The 25,675-nt window shown below is 46.6% G+C and overlaps 1 protein-coding gene across 2 annotated transcripts; it reads right to left on the bottom strand.

Moving 5' to 3' along the window:
• Positions 1 to 177: 177 nt before the first annotated feature.
• On the bottom strand, positions 178 to 25,675 carry NEK9 (NIMA related kinase 9). 2 transcript variants are annotated; one of them, XM_055811841.1, is made up of 23 exons: positions 25,390 to 25,675; positions 24,743 to 24,772; positions 23,769 to 23,946; positions 20,778 to 20,833; positions 19,838 to 19,908; positions 17,858 to 17,963; positions 15,065 to 15,196; positions 13,979 to 14,089; positions 13,323 to 13,387; positions 12,331 to 12,381; positions 11,131 to 11,323; positions 9,783 to 9,927; positions 8,639 to 8,839; positions 8,199 to 8,245; positions 7,202 to 7,357; positions 6,703 to 6,811; positions 5,996 to 6,157; positions 5,442 to 5,612; positions 5,153 to 5,212; positions 4,392 to 4,582; positions 4,007 to 4,171; positions 3,135 to 3,347; positions 178 to 2,721 (listed from the first exon to the last, which is right to left on the bottom strand). In XM_055811841.1, exons 1-23 carry the CDS (start codon positions 25,576 to 25,578, stop codon positions 2,599 to 2,601), a joined length of 2,925 nt encoding a protein of 974 aa, XP_055667816.1. In that variant the 5' UTR covers positions 25,579 to 25,675; the 3' UTR covers positions 178 to 2,598. The 2 variants fall into 2 exon arrangements, with proteins under 2 accessions (XP_055667816.1, XP_055667824.1); XM_055811849.1 differs by lacking the exon at positions 24,743 to 24,772.

The following is a 25,675-nucleotide window of genomic DNA, read 5'->3' as shown; positions in this document are numbered from 1 at the left end:
CCCACACCAAAGAACCTGCCAGCCCACTGGCCCTCTTTCTATAAGCAAAAAACCCACCCCAAAACAACAGAATGCCATGAAGCCAGCTGAATATATGCATATTTTCCCTCCCTCTCTTGCCAAAAAAACAACCAACCAAACCCAAACCAAAAAACCAAGACTCCAAACACAGGAGAATGAGTTTAAACATTTATTTAAACAGAAACTCCAAACCACTCCACCCTTTAACCTTTCAAAAAAAGACAACGACAAACTAGTTTTCAGCCAGAGTGTCAGAGCAGGCATAAGTTGTGTTCCACTATAACAACTCAGTAGCAATACTAGCAGGAGACCAACACATATGCAGCTAGCACTGCAAGAAGGGGAGAAGTAAGAAGGGGTTTGAAACTGCTCAAAGGCACTTCTGCCCACTTGCCCTTCTGTTTTCAGCCCAAGACAAAGGTGCTGGCTTTAAACTGCTTTTTTGGTTGCATAGCTGGCTGGTGTGAAATCTGTGGTCTGTAACAGGCACAACCTGGATAGCGTGAATCCTCTAAGGCACATATGAGATTGTGGAACACAGGGCATCCTCTGTCAGGAACCCTCATCCTCCACTAGATCCAAGGGGAATCCAGTCTGTGCACCTAGCTTCCCAACTGCAGAGCATTGAGAAATGAGGATAGCAGTGCACTGCAGGAGAGCGACTCCCATCAGCTTGGTGCTTGCTTATTGGACATGGCTCAGGCTCAACTCTTCACTCCTCAAAGGCACTGCTGCAATGTGACCAACTCAATCATTTCCAACTGCAACAACAACCCTCAAGCCGGGACCCTAACCTGAGAACTGGCTTCAACGCACATGGGGGAAAGGAGAGCAGTCACAAGGGCAACCAAGTGATGCGGCTGTGCCAGGGCGCCCGGCACCCACCACCTCCCAGGAGGGCTGTCCTCCTGCCCTTCCTTCAGGAACAATGGATGAGCACACTGGTACAATCCTTGCCCTGGACACTGCGCTGGAGAGACTACACTTGATTCAGCTCCAAGATACTAGCAATAGGCACCGAAGAAATATTGAAGGAGCATAAGTTTTACAAGCAAATGGTTTGACATCCATCTCTAGAGACAAATGGGGAATGCTGGCTCCCCCCAAACAGTCTCTCGAAAGAAGTAGTCTAGGAGAGGTGACAGGATATCCAACTCCACTAGACCTAAGGCAATTCCAGTGACATGCCATTGATGGGGATGGTTTAAGCCTGATGAAATCACCTCACTCTCACAGCAAAGGTGAGAGGCACTCAGGACTCCTTAGAGGCGTCACGTAAGGCGGAGGAGGCAAGCTGCTCCCAGAGATCCTACCAATCCCATAAGCTTACTTCAAAGTCAGTTTGCTAACAAATTTAAGGGGAATAAAATTAACCTCATTCTCAAACAGGAAATGAGGAAATCTTGAGCATCTGACCATACTTCTTCCCATCTCCAATTTTCTTGGGAAAGCCTCTTGCTTCTAGAAAGAAGGTGAATTCCAGACAGAGACTTGATCATTCCTGGTCATTGGGGAAGGCTGCATCCTGTGACCACAGCATTAATGACCCCATTCTGGGTAGGAAACTGCATTCCAGCTTCATCAAAACACTGAGTGGAAAAACACTGATTCTTCCCACACCCACACAGAGCGTGGGCACCAGGGGCTGAGGAGAACAGAAGCCATGCAGGGAGCAGCTACAGGCTTATGCCAAGAAACCAGAAGCTCTGGCATCCAATCCAAGTTGAACAGCTGGAGCAAGAAATGGGTGGCTTAGTCTGAGGCCCAGGTGCTTGTCATCTGGTTGGGAAGCAGGTGGTCTGAAACCGAGAACTAGAGATCCCATCTCAGATAGTCCCTGCTCCTGCTGTTGGAAACAACACCGGATTCACTCATCTCGATGCACTGCCTGGAAGTTGGAAAGCTCTAGGCACCCAGAATAAAGCCTTTAAACTCTTGTCTGTATGGGCCACTGGACACAGCCGTATGGCCAGAAGCTGTGCCTCGAGGCCAGGGACATGCCGTCTACCATTATCTCCCTAAGAGGAAGATCTCTGTTGCCTCCAGAATGAGACCTTCTCTGCTCCCTCTGCCCCTCGGCAGCGGGGAGCAGCCTCACCGGCTGGGCCTTACCATATGGTAGGGAGAGGATCCAAGTCCTTCACCCCTCTGAAGTGAAAGTGGCGAGTCTTAGGGTTCAGCCAGCTTCAGTACAAAACAAGTCTCCTCCTCTCATCTAGAGATGCAGTGATGAATACTGGGGTCCCAAAGGCAGCTCCCAAGAAGCAGTGAAACAATGAAAGGGCCACAAGCTGCTACTGGAGCTGTTGCCATAATGGGGCCATTCTGCCTCATGTGCAGAATTGACAGGTAAGGTACAAAGAGGAGCTGCTGCTGCTTCAACCACTGAGCTGGCCTAGAGCTCAGGGGCCCTTCCTCTCTCAAACTCACTCCTAGTTCGTATCAAACGTACATGGGTGCTGCTCTGGAGCCTCCGGCCTCGCTCCTTGTCTGCGAGTGACCTGAAGCCAGGAAAGCCGCTCTCTGCATTCGGTTAGTGTGCTGTGAAATTAGATGGATCCCAGTGGGCTCAGGAGACTAGAGGCTGGAGCGGCACGAGTCCGTTCCCAGGAGACACCAGGAATCTGAATCCAAGTCAGGTTTCGGATCCACTTCCATCTCCTCTTTGGCTGTCTGTGTTCCTTTGGAATGAACCTCCACCTGCCAAAACACACAGCAGTTATCCAAACAGCTCTAGGACTAGCTGCAAAGAAGCTAAGAGCCACAGAAGGCACAGTTCCTATTCTCCACATCCCTTTGTAACTCCCCGCGACATCTGACCACCCATCCCTTCTCATCAGGAGATGATGAAAATCCCAGGGAATCCCAGACGATGAGGTCCCTCAAGGACTAGGCTGTCCTCACAGGAAACTCTTCTTGGCTTCATTCCTGTTGCTACTACCAGAGCCTACATCAGCAGCTCAAAGCAGAGCCAGGCATCATGCTCAGTGTCCCCCTTCTGCTCTAAGGGAGACATCTGTTAAGAGCTGCTTCCTGCTGCGCAGCCTCTACAATCCATGCAGGAGTGCAGTGAGCCCCGAGCATGGATGTGCACCCAGGTGACAAGTCCTCACCTGCTGCATTCCCTCCATCCCCCTGCAGAACCGCTGGAGTTGGGCACTCAGACGAACAGTTTCCTGCTGCAGCTTCTTCTGATCATCCAGACACTGTAAAACCAGGCCTCGGAGGTGCGTCACCTCCACTTGCAGAGCACTGCACATGCAGCCCACAACAGGAGATGTAGCCTTCCCTTCGCTGCAGGGCAAGGTTGGACTCAGACAAGCAGGCTGCAGAGACATGGAGAGAAGTCAGGCCAGATCTGACTGCAAGGCCAGGAGTTATATACGCCACAAGAAGAAACCGTTCACAGAAAATGTCACCCCAGCTCATTTCCCAGCTTCCCAAACTTCTAGCAGCCAAGGTCAGCAAGCTACTAGTCATTATGTCTTCAATACAAAGCCACTAACTTCCTCCTTTTTCTGGGAAAGCTGCTCCTGTCCTCCTATCATCAAAATCCACCTGGTTTACCCCTCTTTCCCTAAGCCTGGGATCTGTGCCTGCTCTTGGGACAGAAAACTCCTGGAATAAAGTAGTCTCACAGGTTGCGGTTTCTCAGTGATTTCCTGTATCAGTGCTTCTTTCTATCTCACAGCAACTTCTGCTTTCTAAATTTCTATCTTCTGCTAGGCTTCTGGGCTCTAGGCTTCTCTTCTTTAACCATATTTTTCCACAGAACTGATCTCAGTATTTTCAATCTGACAAAGCTCAAGCTTCGTGTTCTAGATTCCTATGAATTGTTCTCTTTGCAGCATCATCTCTGATTATCAACAGCCCTCTTTTCCTCATCCAGATGAATTAGGCCAATCCAACACTCTCTTCTCAGCTCTCCCCATAATTCAGATGTTGCCATTTATGGTCCCAAACATCTTGGGGTGGGTAACATTACCCAGGGTTCCATTTTGGGATTGTTTAATCCAACAGGTTCCTCAGAGGCCACTTTGAGTCCTTGAAGTTTCTGGTAGGGGAGAGTCTCCTTCTCAGGCTCTGAAGATGCCATGCTCAGAGGAAAGGGGCTGTCAGGCATGGGGATGAATTCAGCATTCTCCAGTTCCTGGATACACAAAAGCAGCACTGTCAGGCCTGCCTGCCTTCATCTCCTCAACCAATGCACCCACACCCTCTTGTGGTAAAAAAGGCAGTGAGGCTTAAAGGGCTCCCCGTGCAGCACAGCTCTGAGAAGCTTTCAGAGCATCCCTTAAAGGTGGAAGGGGCCATTTGTTTTTCCCCAGCCTAGATCCCCAATTTAAGGCGTTTCTGAGACCCCCACTTACCTTCCGTAGCCAGCCAGGGCAGGAGCTGCTGTCGGAACTGTTGCCTCCCTTAGCTTCTGTGGTGCTGATCCAGCCCCCCAGCTCACGATCTGCCTCCATTGTTCCCCGAAAGCCTCCACTGGGATTGGGGGTCTCCGCTTCCTGTTCATTATCTTCTTCCTCTCCTCCTCCAGTTGTGCAGCTCTGAGCCACTAGCAAACAAGAGTGAAACCTTTATACTTTCCCCACCTCTGCTATTCCCATTGTCAAACCCCAACTGGAGCAGAGAAGATGCAGAAATTTGGGCTGTAAGGCCAGGATGAGAGCACATGCTAGTGGCACCTCCCTCAACAGCTCATCTCCTAACACTCCCCGCAGGCCTCCCCAAAAGGGCTTGCGTGCAGCAGTTTTCTGCAGCTTCTTGGCCCCAGCCCTCCCACAGGTCCAAGAAACTGGACTCCGTCTCTCCCAGCAGCTGCCCCATAGCCATCGTTCCCTCATCAGCTCCCTTCAGTGACTTCCTCACAGCTTTTCCCTGCGAAATTGAAGTTTGAGAACTACAAACGCCTCTCTGCATCCATGTTCTTCCGCCCATTAACAGTTCTCCCTTTCCCAGCTTTGGGCCATCCATTCCCATGCACGACACCAACTGGATTTCCTCCTTTTCACCCCTTCTGTGAGGAGTTTCACACAGAGAAACAATGCAGCAGGACCAGACTGCACCCACTCAAACCAACCACTGAACGGACTTAAACCACTGCTCCCCAGGGCAGGTTACTCACCAGTACCAATGGACAGGCCACTGCTGTTGGATCGGATTGTTTTAGAGTTCAACACCTTTTCTGTAAGGAGAGAAGCATGCTTTCAGTTAGAGTGCCGCATCAAAAGCAAGACAACTCCTACAGAGGCACACAACAAAGCCAATGTTGCAGGCCTAGAGCTCCGAGCGGCTTGCCATGTTCCCCCACACCACCCTGGCCTGTTCCCAGGCAGGATTTATAGCCCAGGTCCTGGCAAGCAATACATCATCATAACCAAAATCCCAAAATTTCATCCTAAAGTGACACTTACCAACAATGATGATGGTGTGCCAGCCACGGCATGACAGGTCTGGAACATGATGCAACGATCCAAATATTGGCCGAGGCCATGAGGTACAAATATCCGAGCCGTGAGCTCTCTCAGTTGATGTCATTGCCAGGCGCCCATTCCCACCATTACCCCAAGCAAAGATATGGTTGTCTGAGGAAAGAGATTCAGAAGCCTCAGTTCCCTCCCTCTCTCCCTCTTGACCAGTAATTGCTACAGGGATCACAGCCTTTCTGCTGTAACTGCTATCCCAAACTATCTAATCAACCAGCTCCATTTTGCCAGTGGGAGAACAAACTGGTAACAACAGTAAACTGGTAAAACAGGCAGCCACCCAAGCTGGCACTCTGCAGCCCCAGGGACAGCAAATGCTTGGCACTGTGCTGGGTCAGCTAACAGCCTCCAGTCTAGGAGGATTTCTTTATTTCAGTGCAGTGCTGCGGGGGTGGTCTAGGAAATGATCAGTGGGAGTCAGTTAACCACCCTGCAGATCTAGTTCAAAGGAACCCACCACAACTTTGCAAAGACCCACTCACCGTCAGTAGCAGCTATGGTGAATTCATCTCCACATGAAACCCTTATCACCTGCTTACCCCCCAGGGGGCCTCCCAGCAGGTTAATTCCCAGGTGCTTCTTATAGTCCCCAACACCAAGCTGTCCACACTTGTTGGAGCCGAAGGTCAGCAGGCGGCCTCGCTCTGAGAGGAGGAACGAGGAGACAGTCACAGCAAGGGCCCAACTTGGGAAGCAGCCATGCATGCAGAGAACTAGCAGCAACAGCCCACGACCAGGAACAACTCTGCTGAGAAGCCAGCCAGGATGGGAGGGGACAGTGCCACCCAAGAGGAATGGCTTCAGCCTGGAAACACTTCCCCAGTTCCTTCTCCTATTGCTCCCCTTTTCTGATGCTGGGGGCTGGGACTCCTCCCTCCCAGCCCTCTGACTGGTGTCACCTGGGCAAAGCCTAACTCGGTCATAAACAATTCCTTCGCTAGCGTAATCCTTCCCCAAACCTTTGTTTTTCCCCTTTAAAAAAAATGAAGGCTGACCCAGAAGCTGATGTTGCTGCTTCAGCTGGCCAGGAGGCAACGCTACTGAGGAACAGGAATCCTGGGCTCCGGGAGCAGGCCTAAGCCTTGCTACCAAGAGCACAACCCTCAATGTCAAGGGTCAGGCTGAAAGGGCAAAGCTGATGTAAAGTAATCCAGCAACCAGTATCCACTTCTTAATACACAGGGCTCACCATCAATGGAAGCTGTGTGTGTCTTCCCTGGAGAAATGGTACGGATCTTGTAGAAGGACAGCTGCTTGGCCAGAGTAAGGGAAGTGGCATATGGCACCTCACAGTATGTCTGAGAAAACACACGCGGATAAGCAGAGAGTCAAAACCCACATTCATCAGCTAAGATCTACTCAAGCAGGTCTTGGCAGACCACAACATTAACCTAGACAATCCCAACATGGGTATGGAAAAGAACTGCCAGAATCCATGTCACTGGCTAAGTCACCCTGGAGCAGCTCGCTATCCATTTCGCTACCTCAGACCTGATGTCAGCCCATAGGGCAGACAGGAAACTGAGGAACAAACCACCTCTTCCCACAATCCCAGTATCCATTGTCTTGGACTGGAACTAACAAATTGGCACAAAGCTAATGAAGGCTTGGTCACTCTCACAGGACCTCCATTTTCTCATATACTACTGACTGCTGGGAGCTGGAGCCAGGGACCCAAACGCACTTACGTCATGGTTGATTATCCCTGATGTGCACTGATTCAGGCCCAGCTTGTTGAACTCGTTGAGTCCGCATGCCAATACTTTGCCTGTCTGAGTGAGCAGGAAAGTACCATCACAGCCACAGTGAACGGACACAATGTTTAAGGTCTTTGGAACATCCACCTGTGTGGAAGAAATATATCCCAAAAAATGAAAATCCCAACACCTACTACACTGAAGCTGGCACACGGAAAACATACGGGGTTAGAGCAGCGGTTCAGCTAGTCTGGGCCCTGACAATAGCCAGTGCAGTTCTTTTGAGTTAGGGGGTACCATGAAGTCTATAGCACACCGAAACTCTGGTCACAACACAGAAACTCAAGGCATCCTAGACCTTGTGTCCAGACACCAGTGAGCCAGCACAGGAACCAGAAACGTGGTGCACAGGCATCCTGGCCAGCTGGGGTCCACAAGCACCAGACCCAATTAGCTGAGCAGGGCTGGGTCTGTGCTGCATGGGTGCAATACCATGTGATCGCGGATATTTGTCTTCCAGGCACATATTGTTCCTTTCTAACCCCCAATGGGTTATATTATCTCATTACCCCTAGCACTGTATTTCAAGAGGGTTTTACTTGCAACTCATCTTTAACTCATTATGTCAAATTGAAAGACCCCCAGCTGTTTGCACTGCTGCAAGTTTCCTCTACAGCCCCGAGGTACACAGTTTGGTATTTCCTACTACAATTTCTACAACAATAAGTTTGGCATTTCCAGTTCCAGCGTAGAGATCGGAGCAATCAAGCTCTAAGTCACGATGCTGGCTGGATTGGGAGTGGTATGCCCCTCTGCCATGATCTCTAGGAAGAAATTAAGCAAAATGAAGTGATGAAGAAAAGTTAAAACCCTCGCAAACTCTATGATATCTCAGAAAAACACCTGAACCTCAGGCAGTTAATATTTCCAAACAGCAACTAATTTGGATTTACGCCATGCAGATTTGGAGAAGTAGTCACAGCCCTACCTTCTGAGGGGTGTAGTGATCTTCTTCTGAATCCAAGCCCAAGCGCCCTGCACCAGTGAAAACACTGCAGTTAGAAATGGCCTCACCAGGTGCCCATCCCTAAGGAATGGTATTGTCTCACCACAGTCCCAAAGGCATCTCCCTCCAGAACTAGAAACCTGCTCCCCTACGTGCACCGTTGCCTGCCAATCCTCAAGGTAACCCAATCCCACTCACAGAAAAACTGCCCTACCCAGATGGAAGCCAAAACTAAAGTGCCAAGTACTCAGTCCCCGGTTCCCCTTTCTTACAAGGAAAGAAAGCCCCAAAGATACAATGTTCTTTGCCTCCTGGTGCACCCAGACAGCCTTCACCCAGGGCCTGCATTACACACCTGCACCAAGCCACTTTTTCGAGGCATGCCCCAGAAACCCTCTAGGTTCCAGGGAGACTCTACCTACCATACTCTCCACAGCCCCAAGTGTACACTTCTCTGTTCCTGGTCAGCACTGCCACATGGTTATCTCCACACGAGACCTGCTCCACAGGGTTGGTAAGAAAGAAATCCAGCTGCAGGGGCTCAAGCACTTCAGAGCCATAAGCCTTGTCAACGCCAATGCATCCGTAATAGTCCGAGCCAAAGGCATACACCTGGCCCTCATCTGAAGGACACAAGGGAAGCTTGGTCAGCACAAAGAGCTTGTATTAGGTGGCATATTAACCTCTTAGGGCACGGCCGGAACAACCTCTTTTCTGTAATCCTCCTCCTCTTTAGTGCAGAACAATGTGATCAGGAGATAAGGAGTGCTTTCTTGTTCATGTTAAGATGGATGACCCTACTCCACCACCTTCAGCTATTTCAGGCCACCAGCGTAAAAAGATCTTGCATTGAACCTGCCACTTTCTTTAACAGAAACCCCAAAATCAATCCTGTAGCTCCCTAAGTCACTCCTCCAGCACACCAAGCATCTGAGCTTATCTGTCAAACCTCTGCTTTTCCAGCACTGGCAAAATAAGCTGGAAACTACCTTCTTCAAGATTTGTTTTCATGAGTAAAGCAAGAATCAAATTCTTCCGTAACAGACAACACCACAGTTAACAGATCTTCAGAAGTATGAGCAGGGTTAGGACTAGAGACAGCTACCAAGTCTCAAGCTTTCTGAATTAAATAGCAAATCTCAGATACACATCTTCTTTTATCATTGGGTGATTCTTTCCCCACACAGTCCAAAAAGAGTCTCAAACACATTTACATTCATGACTTTCAGCTCCTCTGTCTTTAATACAGGCATGTATGGAGGCACCACATGCAACAGCAGGGACTCCGCACAGCCACAAGGAGCTGTGCTCAGCACCCAGCATCATCATCAAAACAAAGCTCATCCCTAGCAAAACACCCAGCCTTCTAGGGAGTCAGTATCGTCCTCTGTAAAATAGTGTTGATCTATCTCCACTACTGTACCTACTACTGTCAAAACTGAGGGGTGAGTAACATATGAGGCTTTCTCCTTTGTGCACAAAGCTGCTCTGCTAATCTTACTGTGAAGGCAAACACCTCCACAGCACAGCAAAGTGAGGGGATGCTGGTCCCCTTCCCTCTCTCACCTGTGATGCACACTGTGAAGTCATCTCCACAGGACACCTGGCGAATGGCTTTTCCCTGAAGCTTCTCAACATGCTTTGGCTGCCGGTAGGAGGCTCTGTCTCCATGTCCCAGCTGCCCGTGCAACTTGGTGCCACCCTGCATATTCTGCAAGACAGAAACCTCTGGTAAGGTTATGTACCCACAACTCCAGAGACAGTGCCGATAGTTACAGCACCTCAAACAAAAACCAGAAGACAACAAAGAGCACGAGAAAGTGTGTTAACTACTCTAGGGAAGAGACTGCTATCTGTGTAGCGTAACAACATTCTAAATGCAGCACAGGCTTTCAGGCAGTTAGGTACTAACAAGGAGTGACCTGGTCTCAGGCCACCAGCTGGGAGGAATCCCTGCTCCTTTCTCATTTGCCAGGTTTGATACAGGACTGAAATTATCTTCGGCTTTTGGACTTACTTTTCTAAATCCTAATGGCTTGAAAGAAACCCATAACATAAAACAAATGTCACCGAAGTGGCCAGACCTACCAGTGCTACAGGAAAAACAAAACAACTCTGAGTAGTGTGAAGCTAAAACTAAAACATTAACAGCCAGATGGAAGTTTTCAGTGGCCATTCTTGCAGGAACATCCAGCAAATTACTTCAAGTTGCTCTCCTCCCATTTGGATGTCTTTCTTCTCTCACCCACCTAAGGGTAATTTCTAATCTGTCTTAACAGCTTCTGTATCATCAATACAAAAGCCTGTGGAAGCCTGGAGATGCAGAATACCTCCACATCACTGACCATCTAAGCCTGAGAAGGCTGGATTCAATTGTTTTAAATGCATTATATGCCAACATTTTTTTACTCACTTTAAACTATTACAGAACTTCCATTCATCATAAAAAGCGGAGTTGTTTAGTATAAGACATATCTAGTTTCACCCACAAGTTGCCTGTATTACAATGAGGTCAACTCATGTCACCCGTTCTGATCTCGGAAAACCTTCCTCAAAAACGCATAAAGCCAACAGAACATCCTAAACCCTCCACTGCATTTCTAGTAGTCAGGAAGGGGAGGAAAAGGTGTCTGATTCTGTGTCTGAGCCCACAAGACCACCATTTACAATCCTCAAGCGCACAGCAAGTCTCCAATACACCTCCTGTCATGACGGAAAACTTGAGAAACACACCTGCCTTGGAGACTTGGGTCAGCCCCGAAGCAGACAGCCTCACAGCATCCACTATAAGCAACATTTCTCCTTTTCCAAGCCACTCTCCCATCTAATTCTAACAGGCTTACTGAATGGTCTGTGGTGGATCTGGACCTTCCTTTCCCACCCTCACCCCCTTCCTGCAGTTTCTCTCACTTACCACCCAGGTGTAGAGCTCCTTCTCCACCGTCACCACAGCAAAGTGAGTGTTACCAGCACACACCTGGCGTGCGCTGCAGCCACTTTTGATGGCATCCAGCTTCTGGGGGGTGGACTTCCCACCCCCCCAAACATACACCTCACTAGTGCGCGAAGTCACCACTGCAATGGGAGCCTCATTCATGGTACTTGACCTGCACAAGATCCCCCCCGACAAAACACACAGGCTTTTAATGAGGAGTTCACATTCACTGTCATCACTCATTTTCCTACTGTTGTCTATCGGTTTCCCCTTCATGACCACTCAGGGTTTTTCTTTTCACAAACTTCTGAACTCTTTTTGTTGAGTGGTTGTGAGGCCTCAACTGCTATAGAGAGACTCAGGTTCAAACCTGTCTCAGAGCAGCACAGAAAGCAGCCCCCAGGAAGCATTTTAACAAGCCTACAGTCTAATTTGACATAATTTAAAAAGACTGGGCTTTCACTGAATGGCCACGGTGCTATCCTCATTTGTGAAAGAGAAAAAAAAAAGCCTTACAAATGGTCACGAAATCTAGCTCAGAATATAGCAGCATCCAAAAGCTTCAAACTTCCCTCTTTCCTCTTGTATACAGTCTGCGAGCAACCCATGAACTGGGATAACTTCACATTAAGCGCTCAGATAGTAGTTCCAAGTTTAAGAGGGAAAAAAAGGTTAAATTCTATCTGACAAATCAACAGAAAAAACAGCTATATGTGTCACAGAAGCTACCTGCTTCATGGAGCAACCCTGCCTACAGGCTTGCTGTGGACTGTGGAGAACCTCTGCATATATCCAGTTTTTTGAAAGATATCTATGTTCGTTTAATATTCAACATCCAGTCACATTCCTCCTGCTGAAGGGAATCTGCATGAAAGGGGGGATCTACATTACATCCTCAGATATGCAGGCTGTAAAGACTACATCCTCAGTAGGGCAGATTAGAGCTGTATGGGACCTGCTGAGGTAAGGCTCCAGCCATACATATAAGCAGGATAAAAAAGGCAGAGTAAAATGTGGGACAATAACCACGTAACAACTATGTCAAATTCCTAGCATTTAGGGATCTTCTGAACTACACTCTTCCATTAAGATTGTCACGAACTAACACTCTCAGCGAAGTTCCTCTCTGGGGAGCTGTTCTCTCCAGACTTCCTTTCAGACACATGCCCAAATAATTACCTTGGTCGCTTATTTGGCCCATTAAGCAGTGTGACTTTCTCTTCCATCTCCCTGCCAAAGGAGAAAAAGCATTTTAGGAAACAGTAACATCGCCCAAAGCAATTTACTGACAAGCAGCACACACAGACCGGTTTCCTTTCCAATCAAATGCTGCTCCCTCTTGGAAGAAATGTAGCAGTTATTTACCAGCTCACAGCAATACACAGTAAGTAGGGCAGAAGTAATGTACCATACAGCTAACAAACTTCCAGAAGAGCTGAGAACAACAAACTACATATATACCAGAATGTGGCCAACCAATACCCATATAGCACAAGAATGATCTTATATGGCTAAATATCAGGATCTGAGCTTTTACCAGTGCATACAGCAAGACAAAACGCAAACTTTGCTGACCACCAAAAAGAATCTTGGTATAAAGGACTAAGTCTGCCGTTCCCAAAGTCACCAATGTGGGATCCAAACAGTCCAGAATTATGGTCCACCTTTCATAAAAAGACAGCGTGTACAGGCTGATGTCAAACTAAGGTAAAATGGGCCACTTTCAAGGCAACTTTCTCCAGAAGACAGAGGCAACAAAGGGAGAAAGTGAAAGTTTCTACATTGGATGATACATTATTTTAAAAGGCCTTTTCCAATGAGCATAGGAGGATCTCTGTGACCCTTCGTTCACAGAAATTTGAAGAGCAGGAACCAGCAGTCCTCAAAGGAGCCTCAGAAAGGGATGCCTCAAGGTTCTCAATACAACAGCTTCTAAGACAAAGGATGCTGAGATCCTTCTCACCATACCCATGCACCAACAGAACATCAGATCAGAAGACAGCAAGAATGCACTCCTCTCCTAAAGAGGTAAAGTATACTTCAACAACTGCGTCACATCAGCCCAAATTAACTTCAGGACTTTGCCTCAAAGCATAAATGCCACTAGGCTGCACAAACCCTGCTGTTCTCCCCAACACCTGTCCAGGTTTCAGGCAAGACCATCTGATTACCTCCTGCGTTTGCTGAGAAGGGGATGTTCAAGCAATTCATCTGCAGTGGGTCTCTTCTCTGGATCCTGAAACAAGTGAGCAACAAGTCATTCTCTGGGAAATGCTCATCATCTACAAGGAAATCTTGGGCCAGAAGACCTCATTCAAGCCTACATGGACCTCCTTCCCTGACTCCCTTCAGAAGGGAAAGGAATTCATTCAAATATTAGGAATGAATAGGGATAAATGCCAAGGATGTGCAGGAGGGACTTCCATGCTCTGACAGTATCAATAATATGTTTGTTTTCAAGGCATTAGTTCCCTACAGCAAGCCAGTCACAGTCAGAAAGTCAGAACCTTAAGAGACTGTAGAGACAATATTCCCACCTCTGCAGCATTGCATTAGAAAATAATTGCTTCTGCCAGCCCATTAAATAATTGGTGTCAGCGTAAACTCAGCACCTGTCCAGAGCCTGCCAGACTGAATGGCATCTTGAGACAATGCTTTCAGAGACCTGGAGGAAGCCCAGCCCTAGCGATGCCTCAGGCCTCACAGAAATTACCCTGCATCAACAGCCCTCATGCTGAAACAGGCATGTCATTCCCCTTCACCCCTGAACTCCATGGCTTAGGCAGCTGGGAAGGGGTGTTTGAAAATTAAAAAGTACTTCACCAACCTGATCAAGGCAGGAATTCACCATCTGGATCAGCTCCCGGGAGTAGACAGTGGAATCAACCTCCATGGCACGATTTCCCTGTACAATCTTCACACAAAGGTTCAGGGGATTCTAGGCAGAAACCAAAAACCAGCTGTAAGGGAACTGAACTGGACAATGTGTCCACTGGGGAGAGATGCTATAAGGCCACCATTATTTTTTTTTGCTCCTTCTCTGATCAGGACACATCCCTCTGCTTCCCTGCCTAGCAGGTTCTCCAAAAACTTAATAATACTTCCTGCAGAAATGGTACCTCTGATAGGCAGGACTTGGTGGCAACATCCAGCTTTTCACCAAATTCCCTAACAGTGGAGGGAGGACAAGTGTCTCTCTGCATGGAATCTCCTATGCAGCATATTGCCATTGAAACACTGCACAGCAGCAAAGTTACAGGCGACTTGGTAGCCATGATGAGAGGATGTCAGGAAAGGATGGTATTTTCACATTGTCTCTTCAAGGGTTACAAAACTTTGCACCATGGTAGCTACCAGCTTTTCCCATCTATGGGCTCAAGTTCGCAAATCACACATGCCAGCCAGCAATGCTCCCTTTCACCCTCCTCATGCCAGCTTGACCACCAGCTTCTCTTGCACCCAAACTTCGAGAAAGTGTAAGAGGATTAAATCCTATGAAATCCGAAGGCTGGAATTTTTCACTTAGAATGCTGCACAGAAAATTTGCGGACAGTAACGCTGAAAAAAACCCAAAAAACTACACAACCACAAACTTCCTCCTTGTAGAGAAAAGGATGTTTCATTCACAACCATGATACAAATGACCACAGCTTGTATTCTGCATCTGGTAAACCCAGGGCTGCAGGCAAGGGTAGATTTGGCAGAAGCCAGAGACACACCTGCAGTGCAGGGTAGGGGAAATCGTGCAGGCATTTCCTTTGGCTATAGTTGGCCCTCCCAGGCCACTGTTTTCTTAATCAGCAGATTCAAACAATGAAAGAAAAACATGAGCTAAGAAAGCTATGAGCCAAGTGCGAATCTCAGGGCGATAAAAAAATAAGGTTACTCAGTCCATCCTCATTTGCAGACTTACAGTAGCGTCAAAGGTCCTCTTCAGAGTAAGCAGCTCAAAGATGACACAGCCCACAGCCCAAATATCTGATTTGAAGTTGTATTTCACACCCTGGCAGAGTTCTGGGGACATATAATACGGAGTTCCCACCAACTAGGAAAAATAACATTTAAAAATCAGAAATGGTTTTCAGGAGTTCTGCATCCATCATGTTCACACATGTTCACACCATGAGCATTAGAGCTAGATGCAGCTATCACACAGCACTGAAGTGACACAGATGACAAAGCTCACCAACACGCTGGAGGGATGCGAACAATGAGCATGCTTCTTTGCTTCTCATCAACAAGCCTGCGCCTGAGTTTCTTAGAAGATCCTAGGCACCTCTCTGCTCAGATTCTGATGTGGTACACAGTTCTCAGTAGAGTAGTAGTCATGAGAACACAGTGAGGACTGCCCCCTCTCTTAAATATATTACATTTAGAGGTAATCAGGGGCTTACGTACTGACTGGGCATATGGAAACCCCCGGCATATGGAAACCTGCCTAAGAGGCTGAAGGAAAAGGTACCAAGCAAAGCTTCTAAACACAGATGCCAGCCCATGGCGATGGTGCCACTCTGTCGCATCACAAGGTACTGCCAGGACAAAGGCTACTCTGTCTCTGACAAAAAAAACGGGATACTTTTGGTTCATTAAGTAGAAAGCTGGCTCAAGTCCCACCTGAAAGGCTTTCACTTCAGAAGCGGACTTTCCTCAACAACCGGTTTAAAACAGAACACCCCTCACCACACACAAAATCCCCAAATCCAGCACAGAACTACAGCAGCCCCCCCAGGAACAACAGAAATAGCGGCACAGCTCAAAGTCACAACAAGGAGACAGAGAACAAACAAGATAAAAGGTGTAAGAATGAAGCTTCCAGATGAATGGAGCTCATTCCCTAGCAAGGAACTAGACAGCGAAATAAAATGAGAAAGACAATTTAGAAGAAGGGGAAATATTTATAGTTGCCCTCTTTTCAACCCTCAGCAAAGCTCCAAGGACTACAAAGTTTGCCCTTCATTAGACTCTGCTAGTACACTGGATACCTAATGGGCACATTTAGAACCTCCATCTCCTTTCCATTTCCCATTACCAAGCGTGACAGCTAGAGAGCTGTGCAAGTCCTGGCCACGGGAAGGTTTAGAAGCCCAGCTATTTGGAGTATCAGATGGAGAACTAGGACACAGCGCCTAAACCTTTTTAAAGCAAAGGATAATGTACGCTTTCTGTAACACAGAGGTGTATTTTCGAAATCTTCCTTGGTAAATGCGAGAAAGAATGATAAATTAAGAGATCAGCATTTAGCAAGCAAACTTTTTACAAAATCACAGTTTGACTGTTGCAATCACAAATACTGACAATAACATGTTTTGCACTGTTTTCACAAAAAAATTACTTCCAGACTGCCGCTGGTCATTAGATCACAAACTGAGCCACTGGCACACTGACACAGCACATCCAGCATATACAGGATGAAATATGGTTGAAGGTATGTCTCAGAAGTAAAAAAGGAAAAAAAAAAAAGCTCGCAGGTATAGATGGAACACACACAACACAGGCAAAACCAAGCCTAGACATTCACAGCATAGACTGCACTTTCTCTGAGAACTAGAAGACTGTGAAAAACATGACAAACAAAAGTGGTTTTGCTGCAGCCCAGCTTAAGTGAGAGCTTTATGCAGTAGCCTTGAGTTCCCACTTACCGTGCAACTGCACAATAGCGCTCATGTTCTGGAAGAAGGCTGGCAAGTGTTGAACTACACATCCTAGCAGAACACCAATAGCTTGCATTAAATCTAATAATACGGCCTGATGAGGGGAAGTGCAAGCTGGTTGGCTTGCATCCCAAACTATAATAAAGGCCTTCAGCAGATAGGAGCTCCAGACAACGTCTCCCCTTCCAAGCCTAGTGCTCACCACAGAAATTCATGGAGCTGGGAAATCCAAGCCGAGCCTTCCAGGTGCCTGCAATACAGCTTACCCTGTGTCATAACTCTGGCTGCGAAACTGCTTTGTGGAAGGGTCGGGAACAAAGCCAAGCTTGACAGCTTGGTAGAACTAATCTCTCCAGCAAAGCTTCGCCCCCCTCCAAGAGCATTATCAATAAACCATACACCTGGTTGCCATAAGAAGCACAAGTGCCTTCTTACTTCTTTGTAATTCAGTTCAGAGCCTGAGTATTAAAGAGACAGGAGATATATCTATGGCATGGTGCAATGTCACGCAAGCAAGTCCAAGCTATCTCAGATCCAGCTGAGGTAAAATGCCCCTGTTAGCACAACAGCATGACAAAATTAATTTAACTGACTAAGCTGCACTTAACTAGCCCAGAGGGAGAGCGGTGTACTGATGTGACTCTACTGCTATCTCTGTACCTTCAGATAGCACTGCCTTTGTATTACATAAATTCACCTATAGAAGTACCATGCCTAGGTACCAGGGAAAGAAAAGCAGCGCTCTGCAGCACAGCCACACTGGCTCTGGCAAAATTCCACGCCCACAGTGGCACTTATCTTTAGTCTACTGCTGCTTTGCAGAGAGACAGACCTCCAAAACGTAACCTTAGAGCAAGGATAACTGCAGGCTACAACATCCCAGCAAATACGCTGATGTTAGTGAGACAACACTGAGGGAAATCGAGGGGAGAGGGAAAGGAAAACCACAGAAGACAAGCAGCAAGAATGTACACCATCCCTGGTCTTCTGCAAGGCATGCCGAGATGAAAGGAAAAACAAACCTCAGTTTGCACACAAAGGCAGCAGATACTCACAGTCTCAGCCATAGAGTACTCGGAGTTCAGCTTCTTTGCCAACCCATAGTCTCCCAATTTAATCAGGTTTGCCTTGGTTAGAAAGATATTTAATGTCTTTATATCTCTGAAAGGAGAAAAAGAAATGCAGACACTCGAATATATTTCTGGGTTTCACAGTTTTCCACACGTTACTGCACCTCCCCCCCCAAATGAGGTACTTGCTATTCTGTCACACACACACAGAGCTCTCCGAAGGCAATTTGACCCCAAGTACTGGGGTAGTTATCCACGTTTTATCAATAACCCACATAAACACAACACAGTCTAAAAAGCTCAGGCTCCAGACACCTATATAAAGGCTACAGATCAAAGATAGCTCTTTTCCCCCTCTCAGTCTCTTCTCATATGAAGGTCATTGAGCAGGTCTTATTTTTCCTGGTTTTAAAAACAGACCTAAGCCAGGAGTCACTGAGCTCACCAAAAAATGTAAATTGTGCATGAATATGTATGTATGCAAATATAAATACACACACAAAGGGTGTGTAACAGATGCCATTCTACAACTACAAGTGTAACATCCCTCTACCTTACGCCTCAGGAACAACTCTTTATAATATGATGTACTATGCCCAGAAGATCAAAAGGCTGATTGCCACGAAAATGCAGGGTTCTGAAACTCATTGAAAACACTTTCTCCCAGACAGAGTAATTTATATGTAGTTTCACAGATTAATATAAGAGGCTGTAAATAGAGAGGAAGCCCCCGCAGTACGATATGCTTCCCATGGCCAACACTTCGTAACACCCCCTTTTCCTAACGTACCATCAACAACTTCCCAGTGTAGATCAGGACAACATCAAGTAAAGCAGCACTTTGCATTCATCCACTTGGGGCATCGCAAAGTCCTGGGTCACTCTGACAATGTCTGCAGCAGAAGGAAATCACTGCAAACATTTAAATAACTGTTCAATTCGTTATTATGGAAGGATCTGGGGCCACACATGTTCCTAGACTGGGAACCTTGCTGTGAAGATGGGCAACAGAGCTGGTAAGTAGGAAATCATCACAAAGTAGGGCAGACACGACATCTGCTTTAGGTCAAAAACTTCGGCACTACTTTGTTGACAGTAGGGTACCAACCCTTCATTAGCAAGGCTTGCCAATTACCAGACATTCAGAATGGCAGCAACCAGGATGTTATCCCACAGAAAACATCCTCACACAGCTATGCTCATTAGTTAGAGAAGGATGTTGTGCAGCACATGATCCAACCCCATGCTGGAAACAGTTGTCTACATGTGCGGTACTCCCCAGACGACCACAGCCTCCTTGAAGCACACATAAGCCAAGAAATTTACCCCTCCCAAACAGAACAGGGCAACAGGAAAAGGTAATTAGCTACTCATTAAAATCTCACAGTCAACGTCAAAATTACCACTACCAGCTAACAAGCTACGTTACCTCCTTAAATAATAGGCCCGAGAAATGAGATGAAGCAAAATACAGGACAGATCTTTGCATGGGTTATATTACAGCAATGCACAAATGCAAAGCTTTCATCATTGTTATCCTCCATGAATTACAGAAGGATGTACATGTTGGTTTGAAGCTATTAATTGCGGAATGGGTAGGAAGTACCTTTGGCCTGTGGTAACTGCTCTTCCTATCCACTTTAGCAAACTTTGTTTACATGCTATAGCAATAAAGAGCCAATTTACTTCCTTCCTGCATGGATGAACTCTTTTAACAGAGCTGCAGCATGAAAGATGGCAATTCCATTTTCACATACAACATTTATTGCACATTTATCAGAAGATGGTTTCTAGCCCAATAAAAATTCTTTACAGAAGTGATACTTCACATCTAGGCAGTCCAGCTACGCTTTGGAGAGAAGTTCAGCGCTTGCTTTAAACACAGAAACAAAGGCTACTCCATGTTCGGCACTCACATCCATGAACCACACCGGTTACCTCAGCTTCACGATATGCCACACTTACCTGTGAAGAATTCCTGCTCGATGAATGCAGCTCACAGCTGATGCTATTTGAAAGAGATACCAAACCACCATCTGCAAAGGTAGGAATAAAAGCTTTATGTGAGGCTCAAAAAAACCCCCCACAAAACCCCATACATCCCTGTCAGGCACAACGAAAGGGCCTGACTGTACCATTTAGATGCTCTTTCAGGAGCATGAAAATTTAGAATTCCCTGGCTTGGAAATCTCTGAAAAGATATTCCAAAAGGCAGATTGTTCTAGTGCCACTCACAGTGTCTGTCCTGACCAGCGCCAAAGAATTCAATGAGTGAAAAGACCTAGGAATGACAGCTAATGACCACCTGGGAAAGATCGACAGTGGGGCTCTCTGGAATATGAACTGTGACCATTTAATATTCACCAAGCACTGCAAGGCCTTAAAAGTCATTATGTAAGATAAATAAGTATAATCATTAACCACCTCAGCATCAGAACATTAGGTGGAAACAGACAGCGGAAAATAAGTTCAAAAACAATAAAGAAAAAAAGAAGTAACATGAAAAAAATCTATGGTGAGACAGATTCAAGGTAATTACTCAGAAAAGAACCTAAAAAATGGTTCAGAAGAGAAAGAAATTGAGTACCAACCAGGAAGAAACATAAAAAGAGGTTTAAAGTCAAAAGTTAGCCAAGGTCATAATGCAACCAAAGCCATTTGAGCATGTTTTTTCATTATTCCTCCCTTGGAAGTCTGTACTGTTTATAGACAGCCAAAAAGGAAAAATTAAAGAGTTTCTGATAGTCCATAAATGCTTGCAATATTCAACAGGCGAGAAAGGATGTCAGTCCCCAGATAGACACAAAAATTCCCCACCAGCACTAGAGAAAAAATGTTGTTTAAGTACTCGGATCCCCAGAACATTAAGCCAACCCCACCACTCCCTCAAGCCGATCCAAATTACCTCTTCTTCAAATAACTTGTCTTTCTGCCGCAGAATCTTATCGTAGAGGTTCCCTCCTGTAATTAGAGCAAGAAAGACAGAGAGGTTCATCTTAGTTAATAGTAGCAGTTACTCTGCTCAGGTACTGCTGGGAATACTCAAATCCCCCAAGAGATCTGATGAATCACTACAGCTCTCCCTCAACACTCTTCACATAAAACTGGTCAGACTCTCACAAAATTAAGTTGTTTTTCTATCGAAGAACTTTACTGGCATATCTAAGCTTAAGCAGAGATGATTCCTTTTTAACACCACCATTTAATACTATCTGAAAAGTGAATCAGTAAGATACGTTTTTTACCTGTTAAGTGCCTCTTGGGATATGTAAACATTTATAACCTGTACACCAAATCACGTGTGAGATTGTCCTATTCAGCATTATTTATAAATAAATACATTTAAAAAAGAGAAAGAAAGCAATTATAAATTCAGAGTAGCCCCTGAAAACTCAAGTTACTGTCTTTCCCCATTTACTGCCCAGCTTTGACATGCCTGTCTCCTTCATCTGCCCTGTCAAATACATCAATGCAGAAGTCACAAAGTGTTGACAGCAGCAGCACCACCAAAAGCCTGAAATCAGCAGACTCTTTAGGTCACCTCACAATTTCAAGACAGCCGACTGAAAATCAAGGAGAGCTAAAAGAAATGATGCTGAAGGCAGCAGGCATTGACACTCCTTTTCAGATTAGCATCCTACCAGTAAATCCCAAATCTCTGATCACATCCTGTTGCTATTCCATTTCCTAATTATCATATATTATGTCCTAACAGTAACGGAACACCAGGCCCTTTCCAATTCCCACAGGCATGGTGCAAGACATCTTTCTGCTGTATAATTTCCATGGGCCTATCAAGTTGTAGATGTCCAACACAGGTCGCAACGGCTCCGTTGCCTACTGGGGGGACTTATTTCAGACTTCCACGTTCGGAAGATTTTTCTGATATTCTAATTAAGATCCCTTCACTTAATTTCTTTTCATTCAGCCTTGCTATAACCTCTCAACAATTCTTTTTTCTGCCTCATGTTCACATTTGTAAATTAACTACAAATCACCCTTCACATTCCCAAATTAACCAAATTATTAATTTCTGCCTCTTCTTATGAACCTCTTTCCTAGCAATTCAGACTGTGCAGGCTTTTAGTGAATTCTGTTTCTCATCTCTGATTTTTTGCCATCTTTTTTTGCAACATGAGAGGTACTACATCACCGAAATCCTACACAAGGGGACAAACTAGCTCTTGACTAAGACAATAAATACCTCTATGCACACATACTAAAACCAAATTACTTCCTTCTTTGTTTCATCTAATCACATCCAACCTTCTGACACTCTATACTCTCTTCAACAAATGTATGTTACAGGATGTTTCTTCCCAAATCCATTTCAGATGTATTCACTGGTGTTATGAAAAATCCAAGTCTTAATGGTACCATGATTTATATACAGGACTATAGGCAAATAAATCAGTAACTTGGCTTCCTCCCCTGTAAAATGGGGACAATATTTACTCAAATTTGGAAGTCTTTCCTAGATTTCCAGAAGAGATGTGCCAATTGTACAGTAAAAGCTCTGGATTCTGAGGAGTGTCTGATAGACACTAGTCCAGGCTCACTTTAAACATTACTCACAAATTATCTTGGACTTTTACACTGTGAAAAACCCACAGAAACTATTAATACATCAGCAAAACCAATATCCTGTACCACTCAGATGCAGGCAACGCAGGCTATATACTCATCTCTTGGTTATTGTTCCAAAGTAAAACAGTTTAGAGACATTAACAAACACGTACAGACATCAGTACTATGCAGCTTCTCTCTGTGCCCTCCAATGAATTTATAATGGACCCAAGCATGCAGTCTTTTTGGGGCAGCAAAGTAACTCACACAGAGTATTCCAAAATAAATGGGAGCATGGAAGAGCCAACATTCCCCTACTCTTGCACCCAACTCCACCCTGCATAAGAACAAAAAGCAGAGAAGCAAAACCAGCTTTGGCCAACCTGCCAACCAGGGTGTTCTCACAAAAATACTTGGTAACTTACTCTCCAACCTGTCCCAGTGAAAGCAACCTGTCTAAGATGATAACAACATGATAACAGCCTTTTCCACCAAAAGAAGGTTTCTGCTGATGAGCCAAGGCTTAACATAACCCCCAAACACACGCAGGATACCTAGTCAGGGGAGTTGTTCCACTCACCCCAATAGGAACCATATTGCAGTTCTAGGTACGTATCCTGTTCCAGCACCATTAGCCATATGTGACCTCCTCTTCCAGCTATCCAAGAGCAGCTGCAGCTTAGACCATCATATCAAATCCTTCCACCTCTACAACCCATCTGGGACCGTTTCCCCTGCAAACTCCAAAAAATACTACCTGATCTACTCTTGGACAGAATTTTAATGTTTTCTCCACCACCAGAAGGACCAGATTATTTTTTTTTTAATAATAAACACAGAAGCTGATAGTACAAGGCAGGAAAAAGTCCTGACTGTGGTGTGCCAGTAGATTTTTAAAACTGATTTATAATTGCCAAATGGAGAGGTCTATTTAAGTGATGCTACTGACAAACAGCCCCACTCTGTACTGGCAGAGAGGCCTGAATATCCTTATGATCTTTTCCCGCTGTCCTCCTAAAAGAACACAGCAAGGCGCATTAGAAGCATACATTACCAATAACCAACTTCTTCCACTGCACCAGCTACTCAGAAGACTTGAGAAATCGCCTACTGCCTGAACTGCTTGCACTAACTACTGGGCTTCTTTCTTTGGCACCCGAGTGACAAAGCAGTCGAAGGGTTCTCAACCTCTTCTTCAGCAGCTATGCAGCAGAATTCCCCTCCCTCTGCTCCCCAGAGGACACCCCAGGAAAACTTGTTGCAGGTTCTGCAGGAGGGTGACTCAGCAATGTGGCAGCTGCCTGTCTGTAAGTGGGAGTAAGGATCTCACCATTACAGTACTCCAGCTCAATCAGCAGCGTGGTGTTATCCATGAAGTGATTGTAGTAAGCAATGATGTTCTCATGCTGCAACAAGGCAAGAATAACGATTTCGTTCAAAGCATCACGACGCTCTTTTTCTGACAGCCGGGTCAGGTCCACCTCCTTCCACACTACAAGTGAGTCATCCTGAAACACAAAAACATCTTTTAATTAAAAACACGCTACTACAAAGAGAACAGTATGTGCCTTTACAGCAGGAAATTAAAATTTCAGGAAAGGTAAAAAAAAACTTTCCTGCCTCTTACAGATTTCGGACAAAGATTCTCAACAACAGTAAGTTTTGAAGTTTTCTGTTTGTTCCTAGGAATAGCGATGGCCTAAAGCCATCTTTCTAGCTGGCCAGCACTCGCTTTGACAAAAATAAAAAAATTTAAAAAAAAGGAAAAGAAAAAAACCCAAAAACCAAAACCTAAAACCCCAAAAAACATACTACAAGGTTTCCAGGGGAAGACACATAATTTGGTTTGTTCCAATGAAGACTAAACATACTCCAGTTCAATAAAGGCAGGACAGTATATTTCCAATCCCATAACTGTAGAATACTGCACGCCATAATCCATTACAACCACCCAGGTATTCCTAAAAAAAAATATACATAAAAAATATCACGGAAATGAGAACAAATCCAGTTTGCCCCTGTTAGGCCCATCCATGTTGTCAGACACACTATGAGTGATCTGTTAAGTGAACAGTGTTCACTTACAGCTGTTCAAGCCGTGACACCTTGGGGTGGCCTTCACCCAGAGAAAAACTGAAGAACTTGCCTTGGGAAGAAAGTCAAGCGCTTTTCTTTGACAGCCACTAAAAAGCACAACTATGATCAAACTGGATAGGACTAAATGACCTGGGAGCGAGAGGAGGACTGGCTTTGCAGCCAGCTGCCCCTGATTATGCTGAAATGCTGATGCCGCGAGAGAGTTACCTGTATGAGATGCCCCCATGTCCTCTGTGACTGGAATAAAACATAGAAAAATGAGGAATCTATTAGCGTCAGAAGAGTCTACACATCTCTCTACAGAACTTCAGGGGACCGAGCGACTGGTGGCTCCCAAATGTGCTGAAACCCAAACCCTGCGCCCCTCGACAGCAAGGGCCGAAGTCACGGCTGTCAGTTGCCCAGAGGGCTGTCATCAGTCGCCCAGAGGGGGCATCAATCGCCCAGAGGGGGCATCAATCGCCCAGAGGGGGCATCAATCGCCCAGCGGGCTGTTGTCAGTCACCCAGAGGGCCACTGGTGGCCCAGAAGGCAGTCAGTCACCAAGAGGGCCGTCAGTCGCACAGAGGGGCATCAATGACCCCGAGGGCTGTTTTCAGTCACCGAGAGGGCTGGTGTCGGTGGGCCAGAGGGCTGCCGTCAGTCGCCCAGAGGGCCGTCGGTGGCCCAGAGAGCTTTCAGTCGCTCAGAGGGCCGTCAGTCAGTCACCGCGGGGGCTCTCCGGGCGCCGGGGCCTCCAAGCACGCAGCCTCCGGAGCCCCCCGGCTCGCCCTGCCGGCGGCCCCCGTCCCGCTCGGCGCTGCCCCCGGGGGGGGAGGCGGCGGCGGGGATCCCTACGGGCGGAGGCAGCCTACCTCGGTGCGGCGGTAGAGGGTGGCCTCGCCGAAGGCGCCGCGGCCCAGGGTGCGGATGGGGATGTAGTGCAGCTCCTCCTGCTCGCCAGGCAAGCCGCCGCCGCCGCGGGAGCCGCCCCTGCCCGAGGACTCGCTGCCGAAGTCGGAGCTGATGGAGTCGCAGTGCCGCTCGTACTCGCCCAGCGACATGGCGGCGGCGCGGCCCGGCTCCCCCTCAGCGAGGCCCCGCAAGCCCCACGGGCTCCATGTTGGCTCCCCACGGCGACCCGGAACCGTTTCCTGCCGC

This window comes from Falco peregrinus, chromosome 1 (assembly GCF_023634155.1).
Source record: "Falco peregrinus isolate bFalPer1 chromosome 1, bFalPer1.pri, whole genome shotgun sequence".
Classification (NCBI taxonomy): Eukaryota; Metazoa; Chordata; class Aves; order Falconiformes; family Falconidae; genus Falco; species Falco peregrinus.
This window is presented reverse-complemented; position numbering and strand designations above follow the sequence as displayed.

Bases quoted from the DNA above. Each gene is read 5' to 3' on its own strand.
- NEK9 (XM_055811841.1), bottom strand. From the start codon at position 25,578: ATGTCGCTGGGCGAGTACGAGCGGCACTGCGACTCCATCAGCTCCGAC. The intron at 9,928-11,130 runs GTAAGTGAGAGA...TCTGTCTTGCAG, and splicing joins AGGAGCTCTACACCTGGGTG to AATATGCAGGGTGGCACCAA. The intron at 7,358-8,198 runs GTAGGGCTGTGA...TCTTCCACACAG, and splicing joins ATCACTACACCCCTCAGAAG to GTGGATGTTCCAAAGACCTT.